The sequence below is a fragment of the Ascaphus truei genome, chromosome 5, assembly GCF_040206685.1.
Source record: "Ascaphus truei isolate aAscTru1 chromosome 5, aAscTru1.hap1, whole genome shotgun sequence".
Lineage (NCBI taxonomy): Eukaryota > Metazoa > Chordata > Amphibia > Anura > Ascaphidae > Ascaphus > Ascaphus truei.
Genome location: NC_134487.1, coordinates 120,757,317 through 120,779,618, shown reverse-complemented (window position 1 = coordinate 120,779,618; position 22,302 = coordinate 120,757,317). Strand labels below are relative to the sequence as shown.

At 39.6% G+C, this 22,302-nt stretch overlaps 1 protein-coding gene across 1 annotated transcript in view; it reads left to right on the top strand.

The window, feature by feature from the left end:
• Window positions 1-22,302, top strand: part of LOC142495286 (dynein axonemal heavy chain 3-like) — a 1,152,169-nt gene that overhangs the window by 834,590 nt on the left and 295,277 nt on the right. The window contains exons 50-52 of the mRNA XM_075600542.1: window positions 6,968-7,159; window positions 7,931-8,064; window positions 20,755-20,917. Of these exons, the coding sequence (XP_075456657.1) occupies window positions 6,968-7,159; window positions 7,931-8,064; window positions 20,755-20,917 (489 nt within the window). The remainder of the gene's footprint in view (window positions 1-6,967; window positions 7,160-7,930; window positions 8,065-20,754; window positions 20,918-22,302) is intronic.

The following is a 22,302-nucleotide window of genomic DNA, read 5'->3' as shown; positions in this document are numbered from 1 at the left end:
TGCACATTCATATGATGAGTATATACTGTGTTTGTCTGAATATATAAACACACTATGTCAATTGATTTTGAACCTGTACATATCCCTGCTGGGTAGTGAGTATGATTCATTTATCCTATATTATAGATGGAAGTCTAGAGTAACAACTAATGTTTAAAGAAACTGCTAAAAAACCTAAGGGCCTCATGCAGTAAGCAGTGAAAAAATGCATTAGCCAGTTTAGCAATTAGCCATGTTTTTGGCGTGTTAAACTGGCGGTATGCTGTAAGGGGCGAATCCCTGGGGAATGAATGCGCCACCACCATTTGATGAAATGGCGTGTAACCGGTGGCGGGACGGCTGCCTGGCGAGAAACTGCCGAGAAGCCGTCCCCTGCCGAGTTGTGTTTGCAGCAGAGAGAGATCCGCTGCTCTCTCGGCACAAACATCAGCACAATAAAAATTATTTTTAAAACAACTTTTATTCATAGTGTACATGTGCAGGGGGTCTCTGGAGCTGAACCGCATTGGTTTCAGGTCGGGGGACCCCCTGCTTCCCGAGATACAGGCCCCTTTATGAGGTGCCGGTATCCCTCTGCATTTAAAGGTCCCGATCACGTGACCGCGGCATGTAAACAAAGCAGAGGGATACCGGCACCCCCTAAAGGGGCCTGTATCTCGGGAAGCAGGGGGTCCCTGGACCTAAAACAAAAGCGCTTCAGCTCCAGAGACCCTCTGCACATCTACACTATGAGTAAAACACACATATCAATAAAGACTCGTTCCTTACCTTACAGGGTATCTGTTATAGTAGCGAAGCAGCATGAATATTTATTTAATAATACTGTACAGTGAGCAGGGGGTCCCCCGAGCTGAACCGCATCACTTTGTGGACCAGGGACCCCCTGCTTCCCGAGTTGCAGGCCCCGGTATGTGTGATCGGATGGGCAGTGTCGCCGCCATGTTTATAGCGTCCCATACGCTACGTGCCCGCAACAAAAATGGCGTCCACACTGTAACCGATGCCCCAAACCGGGACCTGTAACTCGGGAAGCAGGGGGTCTCTGAGCCACAAATAAATGCGGTTCAGCTCAGGGGGCCCCCTGCTCCCGCACAATATTATTAAAATACATTAATGCTGCTTCATTACCATAGCGGATAGCCGCTAAGGTAATGAAGGGGTTAACGCATAATAGCATGTTTATTGGGGACAAATGCCCCCAATAAACATAGCAGCAATACACAACATACAATACAGTAATGGGCAACATTACTATTATCCACAAATGGATAATAGTGCAGTTGTCCATTTAAAATACATACACAACAATAAAGACATTAAATACATATAGCACTCACCCATGTGCGGCTGCCACGATGAAGGCCATCCTCATCTTCATCCTGCCCATGCCCCATCCGCTTCTGCAAAACAGACACAAGAATTAAAACATCCAATGTAATGTCCCCTAACCCCTTAATGACCATAGCAGTTATTAACCGCTACAGTCATTAAGGGGTTAACCCACCCTCACCCACATACCCTCCCCCACTAACCCCCCCAACCCTGAGGCCTAACCACCCTCACCCACTACCCACAGGGGAGTCCTACCAAATACCCTTGGGGCCAATACCCCCTCCCTCAGCACATACAGTACAATAATGTGCCAAATAACTATTATCCACATAGGGATAATACATTATTTGGCCATTATTAAACACATTAAATACCGTAATAAAGTAAAGAAAATTGTACTAACCTCATCAATAAGAAGTCTCCGTCGCCAGCATCATCCTTGGGGTCCGTTGCCAAAATAATAAATAGCCAATACATCTCAATGACATTAACATACCAATGAACCCCTTAATCACCTTATCGGGTACTAACCTCAAAGGTAATTAAGGGGTTAAGCCATCCTGCAATGGCAACACCACTTATGCATAACATCCTCAATGAATTAAAAAGCAATTTCCTACACAAATCTCATGTAATCATTCAATCTGAAGCCTCAAATGGCACTTTAAACATTGCATTTACAGTGTATACATGTAGCATAACATGTAAACTACATGTACACGCTGCAAATCAATGTTAACAAAACAATAATCCAACTCAAATAGCCTGACATCACAAGAAGTATATTATGTAAGCAAATAAAGTCACCATCAATGAATTAACACACATGAATTACATCCCTAAACAATTAAAATACAATCCATACCAATTACACAATTAACTATAGCTATTGTTACAGAGAACAAGTTCAAAACATAAAAAAAAGGACACCAACAATTACAATATACTAAAGCAAGCCTCTCCATAACCTACAGTACAGCATAGAAGCCCAAAACTTACATCTCTCTAATAATACAATACATTTAACACACATCAATGCATAGCAGCATAGCCACAATCATTTACAATACAGAAAATCAAGCTTTAACAACACTATCATTTCTTACCCTGTATGTATATATCTCTCTAGACATACATACATACATACATACATACAGTGGCAAGAAATGATATGAATAAAAAAAAATGAACACATGAAAAAGCAAAAAAAAAAAACACAGTTACATTAAATACATTTCTTTATTTAACTTACCATTACTTGCCCCCACCGACTCCCGTTGATCAGCTTACTCACGAACCAATCCACGAACAGGAACCCATAAAATAAAAAAACAGAAAATAATAAACATTAAAATAATAAAACACGACAATCCAGGGGTCTTCTAGTTGTAATCCATCTTCATCTGTATTCTTCTACCTTCTTCCGGGGTCTTCTTGCCGTCCGGTGCCACACCCTGGTCTTCTTTCTTCAGTAGGAGGTCCTTCCTCCTCGGCGTCTGGCTTCAAAATGAGACGACATAGGCTTTTAAAGGCCTATGACGTCACATTTTCGTAATATGGTTCCCACGGCCCTGATTGGGCCGTGAAAACCATGTGTTTTGGCCGATGTAAAAAAAAATGATGACGTCACGTAAAGGCAAAGAAAGCACAGCCAATCAGAATGGCTTTGCTTCAATTGCCTTTAAGATGATGTCATGAAAAGACACATGCCGGACTCACATGGTACGGCAGCCAATCAGAGCGTGGGAAGTCTATCCCCACTCTGATTGGTTCAAGTACCATGTGACAGGCTTTCAATTACGTCATATCCGTTCTTCCCCAAGCCTCTGTCACATGGTACTTGAACCAATCAGAGTAGGGATAGACTCCCCACGCTCTGATTGGCTGCCGTACCATGTGAGTCCGGCCATGTTAGCCGGATAGGCTTTTTAGGTGGGAAAGTGGCGAGAAGTGCCTTTCCGCCGCTTACTGCATGAGGCCCTAAATCAATCTATAACCAGGTATTACTAATGGAGTACATAAGAACAAATCTCTCACAATACATGTATTGGCAATATTGGCAAATAATTTTTTACAGAGGTAAGATAGTGTTTAATTTTATTTAATTGTATTCATTAAATTATTACCATTATTTCACCCTAGTGTTTATATATACATAAGATAACCATGCACTGGCCGAAAATAACGAAATAACAAGCAGGAAAAAGGATAAACATGTTTTTTTAAATCTTTCTTTCAATTAATGTAAGTATATATTGGGGTAATTGAGAGATGCAGATCCATCTCTGATGAAGTCACATGACGTGGAGAAACGCATAGGAGGAGGAGCAAAGCACAGAGCACATTTTGCACAGATTTCAGTGAAGCCTTCAGAGCTCAATCCATTAGCTGCAGTATTGGCTGGAAAGGCAGACGAGGACACCGGATGCTTGGCCTGCTGACATCACTGCAGGAAGTGAGAGGGGAAACACACGCTGAGGAGGACAGCAAACAGATGGCATCCGTGGAGAAGATTAGCAGCCCCGTCAATCACCGGAGGCAGCATGTCTTCAAATGGACTGTTAAACAGAAAAAAGTACGCAACCCAAAAAACACTTAATCGTATTAAAGACAATGTCTGAATCATACACCATATATTTAGTCCTTAGTGATAGAAGTAAAAAAACTTATAATCACTCAAGGCTCAACCCCACTGTGGAAGTGACAAAAAATTATAATTTAAACCATACAAAACCGTTGGTGTAGCGTCTGCTGCTAAATTAAAGAGTGGCTCAAACACTCCCACGAACTAAGAGATAAAAACACAAGAAAAAAGCGCAAAACGCAAATAGTGAAGTATATCAAAGTCGATAATTTTAGTAATAAAAGGGTGAGTATTCTGCGTACATCAATATTGTAAAACAATCGCATTTACGTGTAATCACACACGAAATTACCACACGGCAAACATCAGGTAGAATGGTCTGGAGGGTGTAGCTCTGGTCAATCTGTTCCTGCAGTCTGGAAATATTGCCTGCGTCTCCCACAATCTCTCACAGTAGCAGCAACACGGGATTGGCATCCACAGCATCCAGCAAGATCGCTCGATCACCAGGGCATCTGTCCCGCATTAGACACTATGCACACATAGTGAGAGTCTCCTGCATCCGGTAACGTGAATGTGCAGAGATGTACTCCTACTGCGGTCTCAGCAGCTGGCACTCAACATTGGTATTCCGTCGGTAGACGCGCACTGTGATGACGTCACACGCGCGGCATACAGCTTCACACGGGCCGTATCAAATCAATGCAGGCAGGAATCGTGCACATAAAAATGCTCAAAAGAACATATAATACTGGCAAGGGGTATTAAAAGGTACCACAATCGTGACAAAAAGTAATCCTACGCGTTTCGAAGCTGAACAAATGTTCTTTTGAGCATTTTTATGTATACGATCCCGAGTTGCTGCTACTGTGAGAGATAGTGGGAGACGCAGGCAATATTTCCAGACTGCAGGAACAGATTGAACAGAGCTACACCCTCCAGATCATTCTACCTGATGTTTGCCGTGTGGTAATTTCATGTGTGATTACACGTAAATGCGATTGTTTTACAATATTGATGTACGCAGAAAACTCACCCTTTTATTACTAAAATTATCCACTTTGATATACTTCACCATTTGCGTTTTGCGCTTTTTTCTTGTGTTTTTACTTCAAATGGACTGCTGCCTGAACAGCTGAATAGCTGAGTAGTCCGGCGGACCCCCAGAAGCAAGCACCATCCTCACAGCCTCTATGCCAGCAGCAGACGTGCAGAGGGATTGAGACTTCACACTGTTTCAGGCAATTATTCCTTCTATCAATATCTATTATTTATTCATTACTTTACTTACCTTCTTTTTATTTAGCTTATTGTGTGAGTGCATAACATTGTATTGTTTTATTGTTTTTGGTCACCTAAGGTGATAGATAAAGTTTACAAACATTCCATTGCACTCTTTACATTTCTTTTTTCTCTCTATTTGAGGTCATCTCTAACCCAGAGTAGTGGTATTTTCTCATTGTGGGGCAGCAACATTCCATATATAACAAGAATAACTCACACTACAAGAGGACTTACACCAATTCTCCTCTCCCAACCGTCAGAGTGCATTTTGTATTTAACTGTATACTCCAAGAACTGACAGGGAGGGGGGGGTGTTATATATATATATATATAATATTACTTAGCCCCTGGTCTGCATCTCTTAGGGATAAGACCTATCAGGGGTCACCATTTTATACCCTTTATTATTTATATTTTTTGTCATTTTGTGGGTTATGCATTATTAGCTTCCACCACTTTATTCCATATTATACATTTCTCTTTATGTTGATTTAGTCTGTGACCCCCTAATACAGAGGTCACAACTGGGCTACTATGCACACTTTTCAGGCACTATATTTTTAACTATATATACGTTATTGGAACAGTTTGTGGTTAAACCTGATGCACCCCAATTGCACTTAGGTGCGTGTACATTTGTACACACTTTTTTCCCTTTCTCTTTCTTAACAGACCCAGATGTCCAAGAAGCACCAGCCATTGCGAAGAAGAAAAATACAAGATTGTAAATTTTGAAGAAGAGGAGACGTTATATTTTTCTATTATTATTTTTCCCTTTATGATCCTGTCCAAATAAAAATGTTCATTCTTTAAATATACTTTTTTGTGTGTTCATGTTTTTACTGTCTAGACAGTAGTACTATACCTAAAGTTCAAAAGGCATTTAAATTTATAAAAATGTCATTGATACTGTATACTGTACAGAATACAGTATGTACAAAATACAGTATAAAGCTAGAACATTAAAGTGTTTGCTATTATTTAGATACACTAACTGCAGTAGTACTGTAGTACTGTCTAGCAGAAACAGTATCTAGCGACTCTGTGAGGAAATGCACTTTATCTTACTGTACAGTAATTTAATTAGGAACATCAGAACATGTATGCGCAGAAATGTGATGACACACATACAGTATGCGTTTCAACAAGTTTCCAATTTGCCATACATGCATGCGCATAAATGTGATGATACACATGCTTTTCAACAAGGTTCCAATTTGAGAAACACTCATTCGTGTAAAACATATTTTACATTTGGCAGAAGAGGCGACGTTGTATTTTTGTATTTTTGGCTAAGGAGCCTCAGAAAGGACTTATTTACCATGTATACTGTATGAACTCATATGAATTGAATTGCAATTAGATTTTGAAGACAGCAACTCGCGATCGCCCACTTCAGTTTCTCGACGATTTTACAGACAATGCTAAAATGCTATTTTCTGCACTATATTAAAAAACTAATAATCTCACGTTTTAACGCGGGAATATCTCAAGAAATCACGCACCATGACCCAGTAAGCAAAAAGATACAACGCATGAAATGTTTGAATAACGGCCGCTGCATCTGTATGCCAACTTGTTAGGTCTACCTTAAATATTTTTTTATTATATTTCTGGGGAAAAGCTTTCTGGAATGGGATGTACATACAAATACAAAGTCAAATTTTAATGTGGACTGATTTCATTTTACCCTATAGGAATACAACTTTCACCTATGTTCTTTCTGCATTCTTTGCCAGTCTTTTAATTCTATACTTTTTATTACAGATGTGTCAGCTTTTGCCAGCTAGTGAGACACTAGCAGAAGCGACTCCTTTTGATTTGTACAGTAAATTTAAGGAACGCATCAGAAGGAATTTACACATTGTACTGGCGTTTAGTCCTACCGGAGAAGCTTTTCGTGACCACCTTCGTCAGTTTTCAACTCTAATTAACTGCTGTACAATTGATTGGTTTCAGGTGACAGTTCATTATGTTGCTTTTGGTGCGGTAAACTAATTACTATGCATACATTTTTCATATTTGTCCTGGAAATCTATAGGTAGATAATACAGGTGCAGCATGTGACATTGTATCCCCAAATTACACATGTCACAGAATTTCCATAGGATTCAATTATAATGTTGGTGCAGTATATCATAGTATATCCCAACATATCATACCAGAGTGCTGCTACCTACGTCGGTACATTGTAACATGTTTTTAGTAATCCTTTATGAAAAACTCTATATGCTTTTGAAATGTCAATTGAACTTGTTAGATTTCTGTCTTAATAAAAGATAATTACTAAAAAGTGTACATATTGTGCTAAGGAAATATTTAATTGAGATTATAACAATACAGACTGACAAAAATTCACAATTATATCACAGCCACAATTGCATGTGTAAACTGAGATGTGAAATTCACTATTTATCCTCTCTTATAATAGTCATGACAAATAGTTTCTTCAAATTGTAACTGCAAAAAGAAAAAAGAAAGACTAGTAAAATCTAACTATGTATTACACAGAAGAATAGATTGTTAAACATACAGGGGCACTTCCAATCAATACTGCTAAAATCATTCATTCAAATTACATTTTCACCTCTTTCTGAAAATAAAAAAAGTAAATATGCACACAAATGTATTTTCTTCTGCTTGGGTTTTACAAAATTGCATTGTAAATCAGTTGGTTGTGCTATGTCATAAATAGGTTGGACTTCCAATAAACAATCTCTTTTTTAACAGGCATGGCCTGAAGATGCTCTTGAGAAGGTGGCAAATCATTTTCTTGATGATGTGGAAATGTCACAGGAAATCAGAAATGAAGCTGTGTTCATGTGTCAGCACTTCCATCAAAGTGTCGTAGCACTCTCTGAAAGGTATTTAATTAAAGTTTAGGCATGAGTGTAACATAATAAAATATTTCTCGCTGCCACATAGCATGCATGCTTTAATGATTGGCACCTGGAAGCTCTGTTGCAGCAGCAAGAATGCCTATATTGTGAAAATTCAAGTTAAACTGGGGGACTACTGTTTTGCTGTCTGGAAATGAACATCGGTGCAGAGTTCTCAATCTGGTTAGTAAGTACAGTGTAGTAAAGGGAAAAGAATACATAGTGCCACACTGTTACTCATTCCAGAGAATATGGAGGTGCTTACTTTAGCATTACAGTCAGTTAATAATAAATATTCCTACATGGAAGACAACTTAAGACAATTAAAATATTAAAAATACAACCCGAAAGAAAACATTCTGAAATTCTTGTGCTTGAAACTGGAGCAAATTCTTGCATAGAGCATGGATACATTCAATTTAACGTTGTAACATCTGTCCATTGTGAGTACACAATTCCAAGGAATACCAGCTCAAATTAAATGTCAGTAGAATTAAATATATGCCCTTTTCAACAAACAGGTTATTATGCCCATGTATTTACTATCAATAAAGGAGTAGAGAATTCATAGATGTGGCTCACAAGGAAAAGGTCTCCTAATGTTTTTAGTCATACCTGCCCATGAGCCTGTTCAGCAACATGCAACAGCATCAACTGCGGACTATATTATAAGTCTCCTAATGGACAACATGAATCTTTGATCACAGTTTAGGCGTACAAAAAAAAAACCTAGTGGAACAGCATTCAATGCTGTCTCATAAGGGGAAAATTACATTCCTCCCTGACTCCAAATAATGGCTATCAGATTTCTCCTTGGATCAACATACTTCCCTTCTTTACTTATTTGGTATATCCCTGTATACCTTTCCTTTATTTAAAAAAGAAAAGAAAACCAGACCATTTTTAAAGATATTTATTGTATCTGCTATCACAGTCTCCATGAGTAATGAATTCCACATTTTAACTGCCCTTACTGTAAAGAACAATTTCCTTTGTTGCTGGTGAAATCTCCTTGCCCCAATCTTAAGGGATGACCTTTTTGTAGTTGCCCTTGGGGCTAACAGTTGTTTTGAAAGCTCATTGTATTGTCCCTGAATATATATATTTGTATATACAGTAGTTATCATATCACCTCTTACACACCTCTTTTCTAATGTAAACAACCCTAATTTGTCTGAGCCTCTCCTCATAAGTCAGATTTTCCATCCCCTTTATTAATTTGATGACTCTTCTCTGCACTTTTTCTAGTTCCATAATGTCTTTTCTAAGGAGTGGTGCCCAAAACTGTACTCCATATCCAAGGTGTGGTCTTACTACAGCTTTATAGAGGGACATGATTATTCTTACTTCCCTTACATCCATCCCCGTTTAATGCAAGATAAGATCTTATTTGCCTTTGCAGCTACTGCATGACATTGGGCACTATTGCCAAGTCCAACATTGAGGTCCAGATAATCACTGGGAAAAGTTGGATGTACGTAATAATGAAAAAAAACTAAGCGGGTACTGGCCCCTAAAAGAGTGTGGTGCACACCTACAGTAACAACAGTATAATAATTTGGCATAAAAATTAACTTTTAATAAGGTTATTGAAATAATGGAGACTTAAAAATGTGCTGTTTCCTAAAAGAGCTTAGAGACAAATATACATAAACACAAAGTGTGTCAGCAACCAACTATTATAAGTGATAACACAAAGTGGATATATACAGAATAAAATCTGTGCAGCCGGTGATAGCAGAAGTTGTCTACTAAAGTGTTAGTGACAGCAGTATGATAGTATATATGTATATATTTTCCCCTTATTTCAATTCTGGTAGTGAGTCTTCAGACTCTGATACATATTAATACAATATTAACAGAAAAGAAATCTGCATGCAGTTGGAAGCTGCAGATTGTAAACTCTGCTCAAGCTGAGGAGGGAATCTAATCCAAACAATTGCTAGGGGAGGGTGGTGCTCACAGGGAGTGTACACATAGTGAATATAAAGAAAGAAAGAATCCCTTTAGTGTGGCACTAGAGAGGTTCACCCTAATTAAAACTTAAATTTTATTATACCTGATTAAAATAAATTGTTTGGAATAACCACATACAAAAAACAAACATACAATGATATTAAAAGACGGAGAGGTGTGATAGGGTGTTTAGTGGAGGTATAATTATATATAAATACCTCTCTAATACTTAGTGGACCCTATAGTAAGGGTGATCGCTATACTGGATATGTATAGGCATATATCAGACCCCTAACCAAAAGCAATGGAAGGAGGTGTAGGCAGATGAATATGCTTAGCTGTTGGATGTGAGACTGAGTATATTGCTGGCTGAGTTGAAGCAGCCACTACTCACTGCACATGGTGTCATAAAATATACTGTTGTAAGCTTTATTGTGACAGGTCTAGTATAAGGCCAGCCACATTCACTGCAGATATATAGTAGATCAACCCTAGGGTCTGAGTGCTCTTGCTGCCCACGAACGCAGTCTACGAAGCACTCAGACAGTATATCACACACACCTCACCGATGAGCCGACGTCACGTGACGGTGACGTCAGACGTACCCTACGTACGTTTCACCGTAACTGGCTTCATCGGGGGCCCCCCCCTGTCTGAGTGCTTCGTAGACTGCGTTCGTGGGCAGCAAGAGCACTCAGACCCTAGGGTTGATCTACTATATATCTACAGTGAATGTGGCTGGCCTTATACTAGACCTGTCACAATAAAGCTTACAACAGTATATTTTATGACACCATGTGCAGTGAGTAGTGGCTGCTTCAACTCAGCCAGCAATATACTCAGTCTCACATCCAACAGCTAAGCATATTCATCTGCCTACACCTCCTTCCATTGCTTTTGGTTAGGGGTCTGATATATGCCTATACATATCCAGTATAGCGATCACCCTTACTATAGGGTCCACTAAGTATTAGAGAGGTATTTATATATAATTATACCTCCACTAAACACCCTATCACACCTCTCCGTCTTTTAATATCATTGTATGTTTGTTTTTTGTATGTGGTTATTCCAAACAATTTATTTTAATCAGGTATAATAAAATTTAAGTTTTAATTAGGGTGAACCTCTCTAGTGCCACACTAAAGGGATTCTTTCTTTCTTTATATTCACTACATATTAATACAATACTTATTAGTAGCGTCTTAGTAGACCAGTGCTGCTATAATAACAAAAAGTAATGAAATGTAGTAAGGTAGGTAAAAAGGAAGGAATATTTTGGCAGTATTGCTAGTGCAGCAATTTGCAGGAGGAGAGATACCTTTTCTGGTAGTGCAGCTGATAGGCTGGCCTCACAGATGATATATATTATATACCGTATGGAGGAATAAGAGATAGACCCTCGTCTAGGGTCTGAGGATCGGAGATAGACTATTAAGCTAGTTAATTTATTAGTTATTTATCGTTGGCACTTGAGCCATTTCTAGCTCCAGAGATTATTTTAGTACTATCTCCGATTCCTCCACAGAAGGTCCCTCTTCATTGAGGTGCAATCCAGCCCTACCATAAAGATAGCACTTCTCAGAAAAGGACTCCCAGTGCTCTAAAAACCCCAAACCCTCCTTCCTATATCACTTTCTAAGCCATGCATTAACCTCCCTTAGCTCAAACTGTCTCCCTGGGGTAACGCATTTCACTGGTAGGATTTCAGAAAATACTGCCTTGGAGATCCTTGACTTAATCTTGAGGCCTAGATTCTGTAAATCATTTTTTAGGACCTTCCATCTTTGTTTACCTTTGTCATTGATGCTAACGTGTATCAAAAATGCTAGATCAGCCTAGTCTACCTGATCTGCAATGTCCGGAACCTGAGTCCAATGCAGGCAGCAAACTGTTCAGTTTGTGTGGTCACAAACAGATATTGCCCTCCCTAACCTCCTAATAAGGGAGTCCCCGACAACCACAACCTTTTGTGAGTCTCCTCTGTGCTGGAAAAACTATTCCCCTGGTTGCTAGAGGAATCAGTCCCCCCAGCCTTGCCATTCCTGGCCTGAAACTTCCAATATCTTCACTCAAACTGGCAAATCTATTGGGATGGCTCAGAGCTGGCCTGCCTCTTTCTTTTTTCCCTGCTTTCCCTTCTTACTGTCACCCAGCTACATACCTTTTTCTATGTCTCACTCACTCACAGCTCCACCCTCTGCACTACTAGTCCTAACTAGGGCCTGCTTTGTGAGCACTAAACTCCTTTCAAGATTGTCAATGTTGCAAGTTGCCACTTCAGATCAGCAATCGGAGACTCCAGAGAGATCGCAAGCTCACACTTCATACAGATGGTCCCTGGAAAAGCTGCTCCAAATGCACATACATGTGGCAAGATATGAATTGAGTGGCATTCTAAATTCTGCTCATTGTCGCACTATGGAGTATAAAGTGCTAACAAGTCAATGTACCGTAATTCAATATACTGTGCCGTGTTTCCACTCCTCCTTGTTTGAACTCTACACTTACTGTAATACACAATTGCAATTTCAGTCACACAGATCAGCAATCGCAAGGTTAGAATTCATTACAAGTCTTATTTTTTTAAAGACAGACACACACCAATGTTCTGAAGCACAAGTTTCTTATGTACCTCCTTGAACACACCATTATACAATATATAGAGAGACACCTGTGCACAAAAGATAACACACCAGAGATACCTGGGAAATATGCTAATATGGATATACAAAGTATATTTACATTACTTAAATTAGCCTATTTGTCGGGTACCTCAATCGTGTTCCTTTTTTGTGCACAGGTGTCTTCACGTGTTATATAAAGGTGTGCTCTCTATCACACAAAATCACCTGAAAATGGCATGCAAGTTCATGCAGTGTAAGAATTATCTTGTACAGTATTTATACAACTTCTTTGGCTTGTCATCTCATTAGCATGCATTTTCTCACAATATGCTCTCTATCTCCATAGCTTTCTTTCTCTCATTCTCTCCTCTCTTCTCCTGCAAAAGCGCCATTTTGCAAACCTGAGGAAGGTGAGATTTTGGCCGTGACTTTCTGGACGGTCTGCAGACTCACAACTTAATGAATAGTCCATAATATGTCATTTTGGAAGAGTGCAGCATTTGGATACACAATTAGCATATTGCAAGGAATTGCATGACACATCTAAAACAGCCTTTGTGTTTGTTGCAGCATCAACGTGGGTGGCACCATGTTGCCAAGCTGTCTGTTGTTGCTTGTTCTTTTCATGAATACAGATTTTACTAATTCCCACTTGTCATAAATTGGAAATTTGGGGTGAAAAATGGTCCGGTCAGCAGCTTAATTGGATATAGAATCAGGCCCATAGTCTTGCAAATGTTCAGTAACATAGTAAACTATAGTGTAGTGTCTAATCCAGATCTACATGTTTTTAATAATTAGTTTATGCTGATGATTTTTGGGAAATTACTTGGCCATTTCTAGCCATTGGATTAGTTTGGGTTTTATATGGGGACACTAATGTCAGTATCTAATTCTGAATGAAATAAAGGGTCTTGTGAATGAAGCTTTACAGAACTTAAGTGGATAAGGACCAACATTAAGAACTGTTTGAGGCTGGTTAAGCAACACTTCTCTCAACACAACCCCTTTTGGGTAGAATCTGCGAACCAAAAGATCAACTAGTGACGAACGGAAACATTCTTTTAGCATTTTTCAAGGTGGCTGTCTCCCAAGTGAGTTGCTTAAGAGCTAGTAACCTAAGAGGTCACTGTTATTGACTAGCTTGCATTCAGTTTCCTGTTGGTGTGGTGTAGTGGTAAAGTACAACATTTAGACACACCCGGGTTCAAACAATGCAACAAATATATATTTATTAAAATAAGAGTAACATGGATTGCTGCTTCAATTATACATTTTAGAATTAACTATAAATGTTTATTATACAACAGTTCATTCGCAATGAGGTAGAGGGAGGGCACTTTATTTGTTGTAAGACAAAAGGAAGACAGTAAGGGGACTATAATAATTCCTAAATATTTTAGAGGGCAAAATAAATGATGAAAGGCCCTGCGTGGCCTGAAACGTTGTAGATGTTGGCATTTTCCACAAATAAAATGCTATGATTTAATTAAGATATCTTGGGGATGTTTTGCTTTTTCCTTTTAGAGGATCAACAACCTATGAGTTTATTAGGTGCTACCCTTTATGTTCTTTTCTGTGCAATTATTTTATTTACAAATATGTCCAAGAGGACTTTAAAAATGTAATATAAATTTGTATGTCATTTTGTGAAAGGAATGCATCAGTTAGCAATATTTAATCGTTTGCCATTAATGAATTATGTTCCTTAGTGACACAGCACGTTTACAAAGATGGCAGCTTAATGTTTGTATTGTGGTAGCACTTATTACTGCTTCTTTTCAAAATATTGTACAAGAAATATTTTACACATTAATGGAAACAAGATAAAGGGATATTTTTGTTATTATGTCAATTTCAGTGAAGTTCTTAAAATTAAGGATTTATATAGGTTTTTCTCATAAATGGACAATAATGTGATTTATGGTCTCATTTGATATTTTCTACATTTTGCTTTTTATATTACTTTTCAGTTCAATAGCTATTCATTAATTGTTAATATTATGTTTTGTCTTTTCTCTGACATGCTTAACGTTCCTGCCCCACTCTCTCCTCGTCATTATTTTCTTTTCTTTACTCTTTTCCGTTAGTTTCCACCTCATTCTCCCTGCTGCTTGTCATTTATCTTTCAATCTCTCCCAATTTAATACCCTCTTTTGGAACACAGATCCATACTCTTGACTCCTTTCTCATTATTATACCATTGCCCTTTCTCCTTCTTCTTTTCTTTGCTCTCAGCATTCCCTTTGTGAACTTGTGGCCTTAATAACAATGCTTTGTATCTGTGTCTACAGACGGCATCAAGATGCTTATGAAAGCTAGAAAGATGAAATGACATCAAAACCATAACCTTTATTTTGTTGTAAAGGCTATTAGTATCTAATGATCAACTCTCCTTTTGCTTTGCCTCATTACATCCACATTACATATCACCACGATAATGATGGATACTTACTGACATATTTATTACAGTATATTACCAAACATCCTGGTTTACCAAGTATAGTTCTGCTTTGCCCAGGTCAGTAGACAAGTACAAAAAGGCCAAGAATAACAATAAACATCACTACATTCACTAAAGGTTGCTGTTATTGAGAAATAGTACTGTATTGCAGCAATATTTGTTTTAATTACCACCACATTTACTAAGAAGGACTGTATCTATTCACAAACGAGTAGCGATATTCATCTCATTTGCATGTACCAAATATGTGTTACCTCTTTGTTATACAGCTCGAGTGATACAAATATGCAATAGCTCAGTGTGCATCGTTGCTATTGTGAAGGGGTAGGAGATAACACTCCTTTCTACCGTAAGGGCTATGTAATAGGATTTCTTACAAGATCATGTGGCAAAAAAAATATTTAATCTATTCGATGCCTGAGGATTCTAATTCATTGCAAAGGATTGCTTTCAGCAAAAAACATCCTACAAATAAAACACAAAAAGCATCCATATGATCAAATACTATCCCCTTAGTAGCCCAAGTGGGCAGCTAGTCATGGGTTGAGCATGACTAGCTAGCCAGGTAGGCTACCAAGCATACAATATAGGAATATGTGTTGTGAATAAAGATATGCATGATGTTGTGCTGCAAAGCTTTGAATGCTAATTTGAAAGTATTGTTAAATCTAGACCTCTATTCCTCTTTTTCATCTAAACTGAGATGTAATGAAGTCAATAATCCTGTGGATCTTTCCTCACGATTAAGTTCTGTGCCTCTATTAAATGTTTCATACAGTAACTGTCAAATACAACAATGGGTTTAGCTAAAATGGTGAATATACATAGGGATTATGTATGGTAAAGGTACTCTAGATTTGCACTATTTTTCTTCAGCATCTGAATGTTAATTCCAAATACTGAATAGGGATTTTTCATGAATATTTATCTCATGATATGGTAACTGGTGTAAATGTCCACAGGAAGTGCTTGTAGACTTATTTTTACAAGAGTATTTTTCAAACCTTACTGCTCCATCAAGATGATGTAGGACACAGTAAGAGAAACAAGAACTTGCTGAACCAGTTGAAACAGATCAGATAAACATTTTATATGGGACCATACTTTTAAAGACAACCCACAACCTTAAATCAGAAATACTGCACTGGTGTTCTCCTTAATATAAATATTGATTTAAACAGCACCTAATATGGGAACTCACATAAATAGCTGCTATTTTAAAATTATTTAAATAAGCCATTTAAACCCTTCATAAAGCATGAAATGGTTATTACATGGTGTTTTTTTCTCACTCTTAATTCTACACATTGTAAAGGTGCACTCATGGCAGTGTTTAAAGACAAACCTGAGTGAGTAACCATGGTGTATACCAGGGGTGCGCAAACTTTGCCCCCTGTGCCCCTCTGTCTGCACTCCCCCCCCTCCTGTTCGCGCCCCCCTTATTACAATGACTCAGTGGGGTCTTGTGATGTCACATTGCCATTGTAACTTGACCCCACTGCGTCATTTGACGCCGCGTTGCCATGGAAACGTGTCACCGGAGACAAGGTAAGTGAAGTTACTGATGCCTCACGCGATCCCCCGGCATTTAATTTAAATGCCTCTGCAACCACCGTGCCCCCCCCCCGAAAAATCTCGCGCCCCCCAGTTTGCACACCCCTGGCCTATGCTGTACAGTTTCCTTATATATACATGAGATCACAAAAGAGCAGGTAAAGGTGTAAAAATTATCTGACGCATTGTATTATAATTGAGACATTTGAAGTTGAAATCATTATTTTAATATACCTACAGTATAATTGACTGAACCTAACAAATATGTTACTGCCATTTGTTCTGTTTTACACTTGACTAGCAAATTCTACAATTGTGGCAAAATCACCCCACACCTCGCTTCTTTAACTCCTATGCACAAAATACCACGAAAAAATTGTGGGTGAAAATAGCCACAGCATTTTATTCACAATCCTATACATAAATTAAGAGGACCTTGCCAGCACCACATACTGTATAGTGCAAAGTTCCTGATTAACTTATACAATCTATCCTAAATGCTGCTGCCAGAATCACTCTACTCTTTCCTAGATCTGTCTCAGCATCTCCCCTCATGAAATCCCTCTCCTGGCTTCCGATCAAATCCCGCATCTCACACTCCATTCTTCTCCTCACTTTTAAAGCTTTACATTCTTCTGCCCCTCCTTACATCTCATCCCTAATTTCTCGTTATGCACCATCCAGACTCTTGCGTTCTTCTCAAGGATGTCTTCTTTCTACCCCCTTTGTATCTAAAGCCCTCTCCCGCCTTAAACCGTTTTCACTGACTGCCCCACACCTCTGGAATGCCCTTCCGCTCAGTACCCGACTAGCACCTCTCTATCCACCTTTAAGACCCACCTTAAGACACACTTGCTTAAAGAAGCATATGAGTAGCACTGTGGATATTCTGAACACGATACATAAAGCTTGGCCCCCTGCAGACGCACTTACCAGAACTCCCTCCTACTGTCTCTGTACGTTCTACCTACCTACCAATTAGACTGTAAGCTCCTCGGGGCAGGGTCTCCTCTTCCGAAATGTTACTTTTATGTCTAAAGCACTTATTCCCATGATCTGTTATTTATATTATCTGTTATTTATTTGATTACCACATGTATTACTACTGTGAAGCGCTATGTACATTAATAGAGCTATATAAATAAAGACATACAATACAATTCAATACACCAGTCACCAGCTGTGATCACTTGGTGGTCCAATCAATAACTAACGTTTCATGAGAGAACACCATCACCCCTTGCCATTTACCTTTGAGTATTAACACGGTCTCTACCACCACGAGGATAAAGTACCAAACTCTTCCACCAAGCCCATGCAGTAGCACTGCCTCTCCTACCATGAGAAAACACAGCTGTCAACTATTTCTCTTTTTTTGGTTTTCGTATGTAATGGTGTTTCCCCCTCCCAATCGCAGATAGGGGCCATTAAAGGGTGTGGTGCATATACCTGCTGGCAACAGGAGGGCTGAGTTGTCTGCTGATGGTAATGGAGACACAGGAACAGGCTTCTGGGGTTCATACCCCTCATATCTCCTTAGCAGTGCATCGCCTCCATCTGCCGTAGGCTCCAGGAGCTGAAGGTGATCTCCCACGGTAGAACTTAATACCTCTCCCCCCAGTAAGGTCACGTACCAGGCAGGAGGTATATTGCACAACAGGAACGGGTTTATTACTACACTCTGCAGTAACAGTTACACAGCAGTCTTCTGCCGGATACAGTCCGTCAGATCAGCTATCACTGAAGATGGTCTGCGGACCGTCACTACAGGCCAAGGGCACCCGCAGCCATCCTAGTTCTTCCCCACCTCCCTAGCAGAGGTAGAGGTATGGTCCACACTCACTCTCCCCCAGAGGGAAGAGCACATGGGAAGGCCCCAATCTCAGGCTCCAAGTTGTGTGGCCTGCCTTCCTCAGAGGGAAGCAACTACTCCTAACTTTAGAGCGGTCCTGCCCTTAAGCACAGCCAGAAGGCGGGCCCCGTTGTCCCAGCTAATACAGGATGTACCAACCTCTGCTGTCACTCAAGTGCAGTACCAAAGGTGAGGGGAAAACCCCATAGCAACTACTGGCAACCTGATAGTACCAGGGTTTACTGCCAGCCCATTGGGTAGAATAGTAGTCAGGGGGACCCTGTTACACGTATTTTATTAGTTCACTTTTTAAAATTATTTTAAGCACTGAAAAAATGCAATCAATCCAGAACTGCAAATCACACAAAGGTTATAGCACGCTCTATCCATTATTTCAAGAGTAGGTGGGAGGGTGGTACTACCTGCTCAGATCCAGGAACACTATGATATCATACTTCTTCACATCACATTTCCCCTTTGAGCTCCATCCCTCTCACTCACCCTTACCACATGCATTCCACCTTTTCAGCACCTTTTGATCTGCAGCCATGTCTGGTTTTGCCCTCCCTGTCATGCCCTCCCTGTCAGTCTGCCCTCCCTGTCATGCAAGCCCTGGTAACAGTGCAGGCAGTGACAAGACCAATCATGGGTTTTCCCCACAGAGGCAGCTCCCTTGAGTGACAGGGGAGGAGGTGGGACAAGGCCTGTGTTCTGCCCAATCCTGGGTTCAGACCTCGTACCTTCCTCCCACTGTACTTAAGGGGCTACACCACTAAATGTAGGCTGTTGTCTCTACCTTTGAGAGAGACAGGTAGCACACAGGGTTGCCTGCGCATTGGCATCTCCTGTTCCTCTTCCCCTTGGGGGAGAGTGAGTGATTGCCATTCCCCAGGCCCTGCTAGAGGGTTAGGGAAGAGTAAGGACTGCTTTGGGTGCCCATGGCCTGGAGTGGAGGTTCAGGGACCATCCGAAGGTTGGAGTTCTGTATTGAGCTGTACTGAGCAGATACCAAGTGTTATACTGTGCGTGCAGAGTTATAAACCGGTTCCAGTTAATTATAACTCCTGCCTGGTGTGCAATCTTTTTGGGGGGAGTTGAGTACTTTTATTCTGTATAAGATTGCCTCCATACATCTGTAGTCTGCAGCAGATAGAGGCACTGTTTCACCAGAGATAAATGTCGGGTATGTACCCCAGAAGCCTCTCCAGAAGTCCCCACACCATCGGCGGACCACTCATCATTCTGTGGGCCAACAGGTAGCATGCACCATACACCTATTAACAGGGGAATCTCCCAGAGGGTGGGGGAAACCCCTTTAAAGATTTATGACTTAATTCCACTTAAACATACTTTCTTTTGGTCTGGTGACAAGTCATTCAAACCCACAGTCATGGCCTCCTTCCACTTAGTTACAGGGCTTGCTTTTTCATATTTTATAGGACCCTGAATTTTGTAGACTCATTCTCAATTCTTTCCTCTGATCAGAATTCAGCAGTACAGACACATTCCTGTGTATCATTTTTTTAAAATTATATAAATTGACTATGAAAGAGGACCATCTCTGATGTAAAGATTATATTTTATATTACCAAGCAATCTGTGCAAAATTAAGATGCAATAATTGATAAGAAGTCATTTGGTTTAGTGTTTGTACTCTAGGTAGAGATGAAAGGAAACCAAGGCATGCTCTCTTTGCAATACAAAGTCGGTTTTACACATTATATACTTGCACTTGTGTGCATGTTTTTAGATTTTCTCTTCATTATTTTGTATTGTATTTAGGAATAAATCTTTCTAATAAACAAATGCTGACATTTTTTTAGCTTGCAGAAATGTTTAGCTGAATGGCCATTAGATTGTACAATGTTTTCATGACCAGCACACCCCTTCTCTTCTTTCTAAATAAAAAAAAATCATTATTATTGGATCTCATAAAATATTCATAAGCACAAGCAACTGCCTTTTTTGCTGACCTGACCATGGAGCTGCTCAAGTGGAAATGAGATTTTTTTTTTTTTGTTAACTTGACAATGCCTTCATTGCCTTAGTTTTCTGTGAAAACTGAAAAAGTCATTCTGTAGGATTAATGAGGACAAAATGTGCATTTATATCGGAAGCCATCATCCCACAGACCCACAGCAAAAAGGAAATATATTGTATTGTGTTTTCTCCCTTCTCAGTTGTGACTTACAGTATGTGATGGTATTTTTAATTGCGGACAGGTTTTTCGAATCGCTGCAAAGACATATCTATGTCACATCAACATCTTACCTTGAATTAATCAAGACCTTTAAGAAACTCTTAGAACATAAAAGGCTCCAGTTGTTAACCAGCAAGAACAGATACATGATTGGTCTCGAAAAGTTGGATTTTGCATCTTCACAAGTGAGTAAAGATGTCTTTGCAGCTGGTAAAGGTAATTCTCTGCCTACTGTTCCTCCCACAGAAATACACATTAGGATTGAGGCTTCCAGAAGCACATTGTAAACAGGGGTTGGAATTAACAGTAGCCTAGGGTTATAAAAAATTCAAAGCAGATGGGCTAAATTTCTTCTGTTTTTAATTAGATTATAATGTACTCTCATTAGTAAACAAAGCAGCCAGGCTGGAGCTGAAATTACAGGAGCAGTGTTAACTTCCTACCATGTAGGGGAAGAATATACATGTGTAATGGCAACAGTTGTGATAAAACAGCAAGTTTCACAGCAGCTCGTTTCTACTTCTGGTAACCATGAAAAATAAAGTTTTCAACATGCGGAATTGAAACCTGCTAATATAACTTGGTTAAATTATAATTTGTATGTCTTTAAATAATAATAGTATTTTTACTTTAAAAAAAAAAAACATTTTTATTGACTAACATTATTTTTTTTGCTCTTTTCTGTGTACATATATATTTGTAACCCCCTGGTAGGATAAAATATCATGGATGTTACTGGTTGTTTTCAATATTTCTAATGTGTATGCTTTGTCCATAAGCCATGTATAGTATAGTGTGTCAGATGACTGTTATAGGCTGTTGTGGTCCCAGCTAACAGCATGGTTCCTAACAGCGTGGTCCCAGCTAACAGCGTGGTTCCTAACAGCGTGGTTCCGCCCTTATCCTGCCCTGCATCCATTTTGCCATCCGTAGTGGATGGTTATTACAAGGGGTTTGGCACTGCCCTACTTACTATGGGGATATGGGGTGACATCCCTTTATATAAATAGTGGGGTGAGGGGGGGATTAATACCTCAGACCACAGGAGGAGCCCACACTATCAGGGCAAGACAAATGAGGGGGTCTCAATGTGTCCCATGTATGAATGCGCAACTTATGTCAATACTGTTCTGTCACCTTTTATTGTTTTATAGTATAGAGCAGTGGTTCTGTGTAATATGGCCCAAAAAAGTTACTGTGTTCCTTCACCTAAGAAGGTGCACCAAAGGGTGACAAGTGATAAGCCATGTGAACCTCCCAGGATATGTATGTCATCCAGGGAAGCAGTTATTTGGAGATGTAATAAAACATGTTGCAGTAACTAAAAGTCTCTGGCACCCTCTGTCTACACTTTATCAACTTCTACAACCACAATCAAGCTTACAGCATTCCAGCCAGCCGGACACCAGCTCTGAGACCCAGGTATGTCACAAGAGTCCAGTGCACAACATCTACACTTCTACACACCTCACTGTGCAACACCCTCCTTTTGAGCCGGGCAAGGAGAAGGGGGCTAGAGTAAGCTAAAGACTGTGTTTTTGTTTTGCTCATTTTGAGACATTTGGAGCAA